Genomic DNA, 12,972 nt, shown 5'->3' with positions numbered 1-12,972 from the left:
CCTATTGCTGACTAGCCTCCTCACCTTACACTTGTCATTGTAGTGGTCTGCACACCTACCTCAGAAATCTCTCTCATCTGTAAGATGTGGAAACAAACACAAAACCCCTCTATCTTGCCTTCTCCCTCACTGCTTTACGGATGGAGCTGCACAGCAAAACAGACAAGCTCCTCTGCTGGCATCACTTGCCTCCAGCCTAAAGGTGGAAAAGGACAAAAGTACGGAACTGAAATAATCTGGTTAGTTTCACAGAGGTGCATGTGCACACATCAGCAGTAATGAGACCAGAAAACTAACTAGGAAAGGAAATGGAAGATGCTGGGGATAAAATCAAGTGATAGGGAGCACAAAACGAGTAAGCAGGATGACCTCTGACAAAATAAGAATGAAAAATATTGGAGAACGTTTTGTGCTGATTGTGTTCTAGTTAAAATCACCAACAAAGACTGCTGTCTTTGGCATGACATCAACCACGACTCCATATTTGTGAAACAGGAACAAAAGTCCTTTCTGGCTTCTAATTCACATAAAACCAGGAGCAGCTTCTTTTGGCTTTTGCTGAACTGCTGACAAATATTAGATTCCAGAAGGTTTTAAACTCTGTAATTGCACGGTATTGTCTGATCTCAGCTGAAGGGCAGGGGAACAATGTACACCCAACAATGTTTTTGTGACCAAAAATCCTCCAGACAAATCAAATGCACAGACATTTCAAGTAAAGCTGTCTTCCTGTCTTCCCAAATGCTCTTACACGTTCTCATCAATCTTTTGGGAATATCTTCAATTGCCCCTTATACAGTCTCAATAGACATCTTATGTTTTATGTCATCTTAGTCTCTCTCTTTTTAACTCAGTGTTTTTAACTACCATGCACCCTAGATACATTCCTTCTTGAACACCATTTATAGAGCTCAGCTGCACACCTTGTTTAGCTTATGTCCACTGCTTTGTCAATGCATTTTTTAGAATGAGAGTCTGGGGAAAAAAAAAAGAATGTGCAAACAGTCTTTGAAACTCAGGTCAGGCTGAAAATCCCCAAAGAGTAGTGCTTGGTTACTTGTAATTTAACATCTTTGTGCACACAAGGGAATCAGATTCTTAATGAAGCCCTTTCAACAGGCTGGTCCTGATTGTTTCCAAAGGTGGCTCTTCAATATTTTTTCCCTTCAATGGAACGCTTTGGAGAACAAATTAAAATGACTGTATTTGAAACAGCCAGAAAACTACTGATCTATGGAGGAATGCTGTGCTGTCAGACAGACTGTCCTTCTAGTGAGTTCAAAAAAATCTCCTTTATTCAAAATACAAGACATTTTTGAAAAAGAGAAGTACACTGCTGCATTGCCAAGTCTGCTCCATTTTCCTGCATTTTGCTTCTAGGTTTTCCATGCAACTCCTGTCCATCATCTGGCATCCAGTACTCCATATAATGTGAAATAAAGGCTCTTTTGTTTACCTTACGACTGGCATACGCTTATATTTATTTTGTAGCCACCTGAGAATAGCAATGTCATTTATTAAAAATAAAACCTTACTTACATAGGCACAGAGGAGTATGCACACAGAAAGCAGAGAATTAGCCATAACATCATGGGTAAAACACTGCAGAACAGATAGTTATTTTTTTATAATGGATAATCCCAGTACATCATGGGCCCAGTGACATCAGATACCAGAAAGATGTCTGTGATCACTCTAGAGAATCCATTTGGCTTTTTAGGACATTTTGCAAACTCACAACAGCTTTGGATAACTCGCACTGTATCATGCTACTGGGATCATTTCCCTTTTTGAACAGCTTACAAGGTTTTGGGAAGCAGCTCTTTGTATCTATTTCCAAGTCTGCTCATGGTGGCCTCCCTGAACCTGTAATCTAGTGTAGCTGTCCAGAAATGTGCATTAGTGGGATCCAGTCCCCAGTTATTTAAATAAGAGGTCATGAGGCTGAGAATCTGCAAGAATATCATACGTGAGTCAAATATATGAATGACATTACAGTACCTGCTTGTAGAAATGTCCTCGAAGGGGTAAAGGATTTCTCCATTGTTGCAAATCTCACAGATGAAACCCTTTTGACTACACAGGCTGCAGCTGTACACATGAGAGGTGGCAAACTTGATCACCTTCCCCAAGAAAGGGGCCAGCTTTCCTTCAATAACCTGAAATGAGAAGACAATACTGAATGACAATCACATGCAAGGTTAGCAGTCATTTTAAGTACAACAATGTATTCATATACTAAGGCACAAAAAAGTAGATAAAGAGTTAAAGGCTTCCATCTTATCATCTAACTGACATAGCTGTCATAATGCCGTACATTTATGATTTTCAGTTCTTGTTAGTTTTTATGCGCAGATCACAGTTTTGTCTTTGTTTCTTTTCCTCCAAACCACAAGTTTTTCACTATTTTTTTGTGAACGGAACCCTGGATTTCCTCCTTTAGTAAGGTTGTGTTTCCCACTGAAAACCATTAAAATACAGTATTCCCATCATTGCCAAAATGAATAAATTCTCAGATAAAATCTTGAATAAGAACTGTTTTCCTCCTCTTCAGTGTCCGGCTCTCAAATCTAGAAGTCTCTCACTGCCAGACAATCCTGCCAAGACCATTAGAAGTGATTAGCACTCCCAGTGTTGGTGTGAAAAAACAGCCATGCAGTATAGATTAAACTGCTAGCCACAACACTCATCGAAATTTGTGACTTGGTGACAATGCCTCAATAAGGGGTGCTATTCAGGCAAAATACTTTCCATTCACATCAAACTTCCAGAGACTTTAAAGAATTCTGCTGGTGTAGGGAATAATGAAGATGGAATAAGGCCCTAAGCGTATATTCTTCTCTGCTAAGCTTCCTGTGGTCTGAATAGCTGCCCACAAGATTAGTGATAGAAATGTGTTACAGGATTTGATAGTGACCTCCTATAAAAAGGAAAAAGAATGCAATAATTGCTGATTGAAGACTTACACAGGGCCGTGCCCTAAAGCCTTAGAATGGGGAGATATACACTTAAACATGTGCCAGATTCAGTTCATGCACCCCTCCCCTAAACGTGGTAACGCACCACTTGTAATTTGGGTTTAGTGTAAACAAACCTAGTGAAAGCAAAGGTCAAGGCAGAGAAGAACAACAGAGATTTTGGAAGGACTCCTTCCCTGTGTAACATAGAACAGAAATAAACTTGTGTTCCAGGGTAGCCACTATTAAAGAGGACACATGGAAAAGGAGGTAGCATTGATGTTGATGGCATCGAATGGCATGGGCTGAAATGTGCCTCCACTTTGCTTTCAGCTTCAGCCTGCTAACAACATCTGCAACAACAGGAAGTGGCAATGTTATTGCTAGTACTGCAGATAGGATATCTGCTCCTGTCAGAGAAAAAATGACGTTCCTATTGCATCCTGGTATAGGAAGATCCCCTTCAACCAGAATATAAACAATGCAGACAAGCTGCTGCATGAAATATGAAGTCATAGTTCAAGGTAGTGGTATCACTACCCTTCCGACAGATAGTCAGAAGTTAGTTTAGCTCCCCTTGGCTGGGTTTTCTCTTTCATTTTGAAGAAAGAACTTTTCTGCTTCCAGACTCCAGTGTTACAGACGTTCTGAAAGCCAAACAAGTTGGGAGAAAGGGAAAGACACAGAAGCTGACAGCATTCAACAAATAGGAGGAAAGAAACAGTGAAGCCACCCAGTTAGTGACAGGGTGATAGTCACCCTCCAAAAAGCTATTTAGCACTAACAGATGAAGTATGCATACAAAGCTAATAAAAACATATTCCCCAAAGCATTTTCATGCTACAGCAACCAGCTCTGACAGGCCACAAGAACTCAGCTTAAAATGCCAGGCTGAAGACAGAGCTGCAAAAAAACTCTGAGTCTGTACTAACAACACTTTCAGCAAGGACTTTGGTTAAACTCTGAATTAAAATCATGGTTTATATAATATAATAAACAAAATTAACACAATATATTACCTTCCTAAGCACCAGGGGTGAATTTAAGTCTGTACAAGGCTTCCTGTGCTGAAGAGCTCATAACCTAAGCAAGACAGATTGAGATTGGGCAGCTGCCCCTGAGCTGGTGTTATTTGTGCCTATTGATTTATTTATTTGTATGACTCATTGTAGCACTGTAGAGGGTTGGTTTGTAACTCTGGCCACTGCAGACATACAACGAAGATGATATCTTCAAAGAGACGTGCATGCCAATTTTGCAATGTGAATTACAGGCCATTTTACTGTATTATAGGAGGAACACAAAATGCAACATCAAACTGGTGTTATCACTATTTTTAGCATCTGTAAATTTTTTGTCATTTTGTTTCATCAGAGACCTCAAGGCTGTGCACAGGATGTGACTTTTCCATGCAGCCTTCTCTCATTTGTGTTTGTGGCTAATAATAATAAAATCCTCATATCCATTGACCCTGGCAAGCAAAAAGGAAGATTTTTACTTGCTGTCCCCAAGAGGAGTTTCATGGTAACATTTCCACAGTGAGTGTTTTACGGCTTGGGAGAAGGAGCACAGGACATGTAATCAAAGGTGTCAAAACCTCTCCTGTGACTAAACACTCTCTTGTGACAGCCGGAGGCTCAGTGTCGGTCAGTTTAGACATCCCAGAACCATGATGTCAGAGTCCCAGGACGTTCTCCCAGCTAATGCTGGAATGCAATTTTGAGTTTTAAGGAAACCCAAGTGATTAAAGAAGTGTGTTAAATGAATGTAATGCATTATCCAGATATCAGGAAAATCATGGGGGGGGGGGTGTGGGTGTGGGGTGTGCATGTTACATACCTCAAGGGGACATCTTGGCAGAGCCAGTAACAACTATGTCATTCTTTACTGCTCTGTTACTAAAGCCTTTCAGTGACAGAGACTCCACAGCCCACATGCTGTCTAACCCAGCACACGATGTTCACACTGTTGGAGTCACTCCTAAGCTTTGACCCAAACCCTTCCTAAGGACATTTTAGTTTACAAAATAAGTTTACGAAACAGAGAAACTGTGAAATCACACACTACAAGCTGCAGAACAGTCCATCGCATTTCATACAAGATGTGAAAACTTAGCACAAAACATAAGTTAAGAATATGCCAAAGGAACAGAAACCAAAAATGTCGGCACTGACTTCTCCCTGTAACATAATACAGCCTCAATACCTGCAAAGGCTTAAAAATATACTGCCTAAAAAAAAAGAAAAGAAAAAGGAGCATTAGGCTTAAAACAAACTAAAATTTTGCTGAGTTCAGATTCTTTTCTACCTACAGCTCACATGAAGAGCAAGGTCTGTTTTCTAACCCAAATTCTTTGTAGTGAAAGCAATTGTTTCATTGAAAATTTCATTTTCATTTCAAGGATGAAAACTGGTTGGTCCTGGTCATCGACTGATGGAGGGTGGAATGCAACTGCTTCTTCCTAAATTGGTCAAGGAACCTATCCCTAAAGGATTCTGGACATGGGGCCACGTTTTTACAGTGAATTTACCACTGCTGCACCTGGAATATACTGGGGTACACTGCTTGGTTACAACAGGAAAAACAGTTGCGTTCAGAGGCCAAAAGCAAGTTGTGTCTCTGAATGGCTCCAGTGTTCAGATCAGAAACACTGTTCACCTCTGTAGATCTGGAAAAACACTTCTCTAAGCTACCACAGCACAGGAAGCCATGGCTTTGCATACTGCAGCTCCTAACTGCATGTCTCACATTAGGAATTGTATAGAAATACACACCCACATGCACACACATAAAAGACAGGGCCTGCCCTCAAAGCACTTATAATTTAAACCAACAAAACAAACACTACTTTTTACACTAACTGTCACATATGTCCCACCCTAACTGGGACAAACTGTGTTTTGGAAGAGCATCCCATACAGGCTCCCTGACCACACTGCGGAGAGCATCCCTCTGGCCAGAGCACCAGAGGAGAAGCCAGGAAAGCCAGCAGGAGCGGCAAGCTGTGCTGCTACACAGCCTCCTGCACCCAGATTATGAAAGCTGAGGTGGTATCAACAAGCAAGAGGGGAAGGCAGACACGTGTCTGCAGCAGTTGAAGAAAACTAAAGGGGTACACAATATCTGAACATACGCCAAAGGGGTGTTAAGACAATTATTTTAGATGGTTTCTGGAACAGAAGCTTTTCATACAAGTCAAAGTTATGAATAAAGGTAAATCTTTTTCTCCGTGTATCTTTGTGCTACCATTCAGTTGGGTAGCATTATAAATCCAAAGACACAGTTATGTTCTGTATGAGGTGGGGAGAAAATATGGGGACTGCCGAATTTTAGCATTCAAGCCAGTGCTGGCAATGGCGCCGAGAGCCTTGGCAGTGGGAAGACACAATGCACGTGCACTGGGTTATGTTTTTCCTGATTCAGCAGGAAGACAGAGAAGATGAAAGGCAGCAGGGGCTATGGAACAAGTTGAAATCCCTTTGGATACATCACACTAATATGATCATGAGAGCAATGTGTGATCAGTCAAAGTTTAACTACTTGTCAGGAGGGCGGCTGGCCCCCAGAGGGTTCCTGATCCTTTTATCCAAAGACTGCAAACTACTCATAGTACCCTCTTTTACCAAGGTGATATTTCGGAAGCAAGTGGGCAGCCAGCTATCTCCAGAGAATAAGAACTGGGAAGGACACAGACCACACAGCATCCTCCACAGGCAGAGAAATCCTACTCAGTGGCCTACTATGCACATAACAGGGTTACTGCTCACAGACAACTTCAAGGAGTAGTTGTACTGCCCAGGGGACCCACTGGTATCCCTGTGCCTTACCTTCATGACACATTTCTGAACCCATGACACTGCCCTGCACTGAAGGAGAAGGAGCCCCCTCACCTCTGACACATGCTGAGCTACAGCTCTGTCCTGACTCCAACTCCTTAACTCAGCTCTATGGACCAAGCACAATGCTCATACAAGTCCACCTCTGAAGGCCCCCACTCTCCAGCCCTAGCCTCACCCCTAAACCTCCTCCTCCCATGCAGCACAGTACAGGGGGGTCCAAAACCCCAGCCCAGAGCAGAGAGCAGTCAAGTCACTTTGTCTTCCCTTTCCAGTCAACAAAGACTCCTTGTATGAGAACATACTTACCAGCATGAAGGAGGGTTGCACAAACTAGTCCCACAGGAGAGCAATGCAGTGAGCACAGTGTTGCAATATATATGTTTTCATAAAAAAACAAACTAGAAAAGTGGCAAAGTGGCAGAACTTCTTGTCTCTGTTGAGAGTTCTAACCCAGAGAGATGGTAACCTAAACTTATAGCTTATAACTTTCTGCTTGAAAACAGAACAAGACATGTCACTGAAAAGTAATTTCATATTGATTGGACAAGGTAAGTATGGAAGTCCTCTCCAAATTTAGACTCTGTCATTCCTGAACAGGTGATATCACAAGGGCTTTAGGGGAACTAGAGGGGGAATGTGCAGAAACAGAAGGAAAAATGAGTCAGTTGTAATGCACTATTGCTTCAAGTAATGCCTCCATAGCTTTCTGCCCACCTACTACATCAGGTCCACAGAAATACCCAACCTTTGCATCATGGCCACATAAATCAACACTGAAATCTATCAGACATAATGAACTTTCTGGACAGGAAAGAAAAAAACAGTAGTTTTCAGCCATTTCTCAGGGCAGTGTTTGTTTTGAGGGCAGGGCTCCTGTCAGCAGTGCTAGCTAAAGAAGTAAAAGGTAAGCAGTCAGACTTCCATCACTGCAGGAGGCTATGTTGTGAATTTGAGTGAGGGTCACCAAACTCCTACCCCATCTGTGCATTCTTACCAACTTCTAAAAGTGCAGTAGAGAGAAGGAAGAGAAATCTACCCACATCTGGATATTCTGCCACTGTGGCACAAGTGACAGCCAACATCCACCGTCGCTTCACTGTGGCTAAGTGATCAGGAAATAAACACTAAGAAGGGAGCTAGAAATGTCTCCAGCTTTCCCGAGTCCTCTAATTCATCAGGTACCAGAAGCACAGGAGGAAACCCCGGGTTTTAACCTTACAGAGGAGTATCTGTTGCTACTGCTCTGCTCAAGAGTCCTGCAACCAGGGTTAAGTATTCCAGGTGAAGTGAGGAAAATATTGTAAAACTCCAGTTCTGTTTCACTGCCACTGTGAGACAAGCTAAATTTGCCAAATGGCTTTGTGACTCCACCCTTGTAAATCAGCTTGTTAATCATTATCATCATAGAGGTGATAAAGTTGTTTTATAAGCCAACACTGAAGCAGTAACATTAACTACTTATGTAGAGGCTGGTGTATTTCTCTGCAGATAACATTTATTTGAAGGCACTCTCTTTAAAGACACAGGTTTGCCTTGTAACCTTCTTCTGGAGCACTGAGCAATCTGATCCACTTATTCCTCCAGTCTGATTTACATGTCAGACACAAGTGACGCCTGGAGGGGATGGGTTAAGTGATATGAAATCCCTAAACCACCTTGAACTACAGGTTCAAATCTCAACTGGGTTGTCCTGGTCTCTTCTCCTGACAGTACAAAATTTATGATTATTTCTCAAGGCCAGACGCACACTTGGCTCTATCTGAGAGACAGACACAGACAGAATTTGCCAGGAGGCACTGACGCAATGCAGAAGAGACATGAAAAGGCCAAGAGGCACTGAGAAAACAGGAGGGGTGGTAGACATGAAGCTCATTCACCATCGCCAATTATATATATTGAAGGGATAGAAAGTACTTTAATTATTGGGATTAGTGTCAGATGCATGTCTGGCAGAAAGAAGCTATCTGAAGAAGCGGTCAACAGTTGTGCACAGCTTTCCACCATTCTAGAAAGACAAGGTTTCTGCCTCTTCCTGGTTGTTTTCTTTCTATCTCTTTAGAAACAGGTAGTCTGAAACAAGTCTTCTGCTAACAAGCTCAGAGGTAAGCTTCCACTTCACCTAGGCTTCAGAGTACCACAGAGAATGTGCTACCTCGAGCGAATGAAAGGGAACATGAAATCTCCTGAACAGGCTTGGATTCACCACTTGTGCCCGCTGCCCTCCAAATGCTCTGGTGGAAGCTTTGTGGAGGACTAAACACTCAATAACCTTTCTTCACCTTCAGGACAGATGAGAAATACACATTTGAAAGAACTACCAATGATATAAGAAAATGGGGCTAGAAAAAAACACTTCTAGAAACCTCCAGTTTATTCCTCACCCTGCAGCACAACCGACTGATGACTGACTTGCTTAAAAACTTCTCACCAGAGATCCCGCAACTCTCCAGTGCTCAAAACAGCTGGAAAGTTGTTCCTAATGCCTGCTCTTCTGCTGCAGTCAATTACCTTTGTTTCACACTCTACCTTGATCCTTACATGGCCCAATCTATTTCAGAAACCATTTTTGATGCGTTCTTATCTCTGTCACAGGTGATCTCTGTCACAAGCCAGGAAGAACAAAAGCAGTTTAGAGTGCAGGAAAGCTACAATGGTTGCCTTTACTGATTTACTAACTGGAGAACAAGCAGGTATTTTTCGCATGCACTAGGCATGGAAATTGGGCATTAAAGCGCAAAGGGTAAATAGAATCTCCACCCTGTGACAGATTTCAGCAGGGTTGGGATTTCTGTGATGAAAACACTGACTTCGAGACAAGCATGGTACAATATGCTTAGCTAAGGATAATGCAAGTTGCAGAGAAAAGAAAGGGAAAACATATTCCCTGGCTGGGAAGTTCCTCATCATTTATATTTAGGGAACAGACAATGCTTGTGGACTGCTAATTTCCTTGAGGATTTTTTCCCTTCCGTTCACCACATTCTCAACACTGTGAATTCTTGTTATGATTTCAATGCATAATTAATCTTTAGTTCAGAGGAAAAGGAAATGGAAGGAGGAAGGATGATCATGAGGTAAAAGCCCCAGGGAGGCAGATACCAGATCTCAGCTCTGCCCCATCTTTTGTGCAATATACTGGTCCGGTCAGCTTGCCTTGCTCCATTTTGACTCCCAGTCATCTCTTTCAGATTGCTTGTCTTGTTTATTTAAATTGCAAGTGACTTAAGGGAAGAATGATTTCTTAATATCTGTGTGCATGCACACCAGAATCACTGACTATGCATTGCTGTAAAACCAATTCAAAAAGAACACAGCAGTAACTTCAGGAGAGACCCATCTTTTGGTGCTACAGCCAATCTCAGTTCCCGACAGTAAGGGTGATACCACCCCATCCTCTCTGCCCTCTTCCCTTTACAGCTTTTGCAGGTCCCTGGCTGTCCCAGAGGCACGGTGGCAGCAGGGTGGACAGGAGCGGGTAAGGTCAGGGACTCATCCAATGCTGACACCAGTGCAAGGTGCTGGCTCTGACACACATGACAGCATTTTGCCATCGCTGACCTTGACACAGACAAAGCAACATCCCACAGCCATACATTGTGTTGTGCTAACTCATCCCCCACACAGGGCAGAGAACAACCTGAAAGGAAACATGGCAATAAACACTGCGAAGAACAAAAAAAAAAATCCCACAAAACCGACCACCAAATAAATCAAACCAAAGCAGAAATGAGTGAGAATTTGAATAAACAGAAATCACAAGCTCCCTTAGACTTCTTTGCACCAGGCAGTCCACACTGACAGCAGAGCCATTTGCTGGTTTTGGTCTTTTCAAACCAGACCACTCAACATGCTGCACTTTAATTTGGTCTTAAACTGATATTCCACAAATTAGCCAACAACTATAACAGGCACTGGGAACAGGAGGAAAAACAAAACAAGGTCAAGAGCAAGTACTGCTAATCTGTGACAAGCACATATAGGCAGGGGGCAAGGTGAGGATGGAGTTTTACATTGGCTGGGGGAGAGAAACAAACTGGTTGACAGTCCAAGTGAATTTATAGCAGGAGGCAGAGAGGATGACAAGGTCCCTCCAAGCCCTCCCCAACAGCTCTCATGGAAAGGAAGAAAAGCCTGAAATCTCAGCAAGCCTCTGGGTGCAAGCTGACACAAGTGAGAAAGAGATGGAATTGGCTCAGTACAAACAACATGCCTGGGAATCACTTGTGCCAGCTCCCCAGCCAGCCGTGCAACATGACTCCAGCCCCACAACTTCTGCCTTCACACTCACTGTCTTTCAATCACCTTTCCTCCATTCTCCTTCCCCCAAGGTTTCCAGGCAGCTACATGTCAATTCTGTCACACCCCAAGTTCTCCTAATCTTGTTGCAGGGATGAATTATAGGTTGTTTTAAGAAGCAGGTATTCAAGCAAAGGTTAAAGGCTGCTTTAATCAAACAAGGTTGAAAGAGTACCAGGAATTTGGCTGGTGGAGAACAGAAAGCACTTATCTTAGCTTAAAAACATACATGACTCCAAATACACACACAAGCAAATACGCATTCAGGCAGAGAGTACATATGTGCTTCGGATTTTCTTTTTTCCTTTTTTTTTTAAGATTAAGCAGGCAATTGCATGCAGAGCTGTTAACTGACTCTACATGCCCACTGAGTAAGATGTTATTTCATGAGTGATATCACAACATTAGAAACTTTTGCTTTGCACAGGACTGGATCAGGGCATTTTAAGGAGGAGTCCTCTGAAGGATTTTAGAACAAGAAAGCAACACGCCACGAAAAGGGCTAGGGTCACTGAAAAAAACCTCTGTGAATACAAAGTATATTTAAAAAAACATCCAAAAGAACCCCTTTTCTTCCCCTATTCAAGCAGGTTTTCCTGAGACAGTATTTTGTTTCCTTGGGAAATTTGTTTTCCTGCTATGTTATTCGTTGAGATATGTCCAAGTGAAGTACAGCAATGAGGTTAGAGCCCAATCTTTCACACTTCTAACCCTGATCTCCAGTATGGGGCCTTTCATTCTGCACAGCAAAAACCCCAGAGAACAGAAGAAACCTGGTTAGCACTATGGATTAGAAAAGGGGTAGCTTATACTGCTACTCCCTCTTCTAAGGGCTGAAAACATTGAAGTATCTATCTCTGGAGATTGCAACTCAGACTCCTGTGAGCCACTGACACCGCTGCTGGTTGTTTTAAACAGCTTAATCCTAAAAAGCCACTCTAAGCCCAAGCGGCCTAGATTACATACTCACATGGAAAAGCACCACACATATTTAATAACACCTGTTGAAAACTTTAATTTCAAGCAGCACAAAAAACAGTTCTGCTATTAAAAATATCTATCAACAATCTTGCTACATCTCCACACTTTGCCTTCAAGACTTAACGCACCTAACTCAGACGAACTTGTCACTTGCCAAAATGCTCCTGGCCAGCTGTTACTCAGGAGCCTGGCTGGCCCTGCCATGCTCTCCACCTGACCACAAGCCTTTCTGAATGACAGCAGCTCCCTTCCTGAGCTGTGCTGCTGTAAAAAGGCAACGCCAGTAAGATCACTGCCATTACCACTAATTGTAAGCAGAGCTGTCAGCACTTCGGGGAATTATACACACACCTGGAATATCAGCTAACCTGAAGTTTCCTGTTCTGCTGAAAGGCAGCTCAGTGCTAGCAAACTCCAGGGAGTGACAGAAATGAGTGATAAAGGAGCCATAGCCTGGGGAAAGTACACAAGCTGTTTAATTGCTCTTTTGCTATCAGACCTTTCAATATTTATGGAAATGTATAGTGTGTGGTTTTCCCATCCTATAACTATTTTCATATTCTTCTGCTAATACAGTGACCACAGTCATACAGGCACAGATCATGAAGGAAGGACATAAAGATGGCTATTAGCATTATGTCATTATGGTCCAAGATGCATGTTCACATAGTTCAAGTACAGAATTACCTACATGCCTCAAAATCTTCATGTATTTAAATTACACAATATATTTAATATAGGTCAGACAGACTAGCCCTCCAAAGTGCTGGTTTCCCTCTTTCGAACTTAGTTGTGCTTAGGATGTCTATTTTAAACATACACATAGTAAAATGGGACCCATTTCACCTTATTCCCATTAAAAATTACCTGTATTGTATGTCAGAGAAAGTCTGCAGCAG

The 12,972-nt window shown here is 42.3% G+C and overlaps 1 protein-coding gene across 5 annotated transcripts in view; it reads right to left on the bottom strand.

Moving 5' to 3' along the window:
- Positions 1 to 12,972, bottom strand: part of PLEKHM3 (pleckstrin homology domain containing M3) — a 136,744-nt gene that overhangs the window by 47,179 nt on the left and 76,593 nt on the right. For all 5 annotated transcript variants that reach the window (XR_004389923.1, XM_030488994.1, XM_030488993.1 and 2 more), the window contains one exon: positions 2,002 to 2,159. Coding sequence is in view for 4 of the 5 variants with exons in the window: in XM_030488994.1 (XP_030344854.1) it covers positions 2,002 to 2,159 (158 nt within the window). In the remaining variant the exon portion in view is untranslated. The remainder of the gene's footprint in view (positions 1 to 2,001; positions 2,160 to 12,972) is intronic.

This window comes from Strigops habroptila, chromosome 5 (assembly GCF_004027225.2).
Source record: "Strigops habroptila isolate Jane chromosome 5, bStrHab1.2.pri, whole genome shotgun sequence".
Taxonomy (NCBI): Eukaryota; Metazoa; Chordata; class Aves; order Psittaciformes; family Psittacidae; genus Strigops; species Strigops habroptila.
The sequence above is the reverse complement of the archived record's forward strand: the minus strand, read 5'-3'. Positions and strand labels throughout refer to the sequence as shown.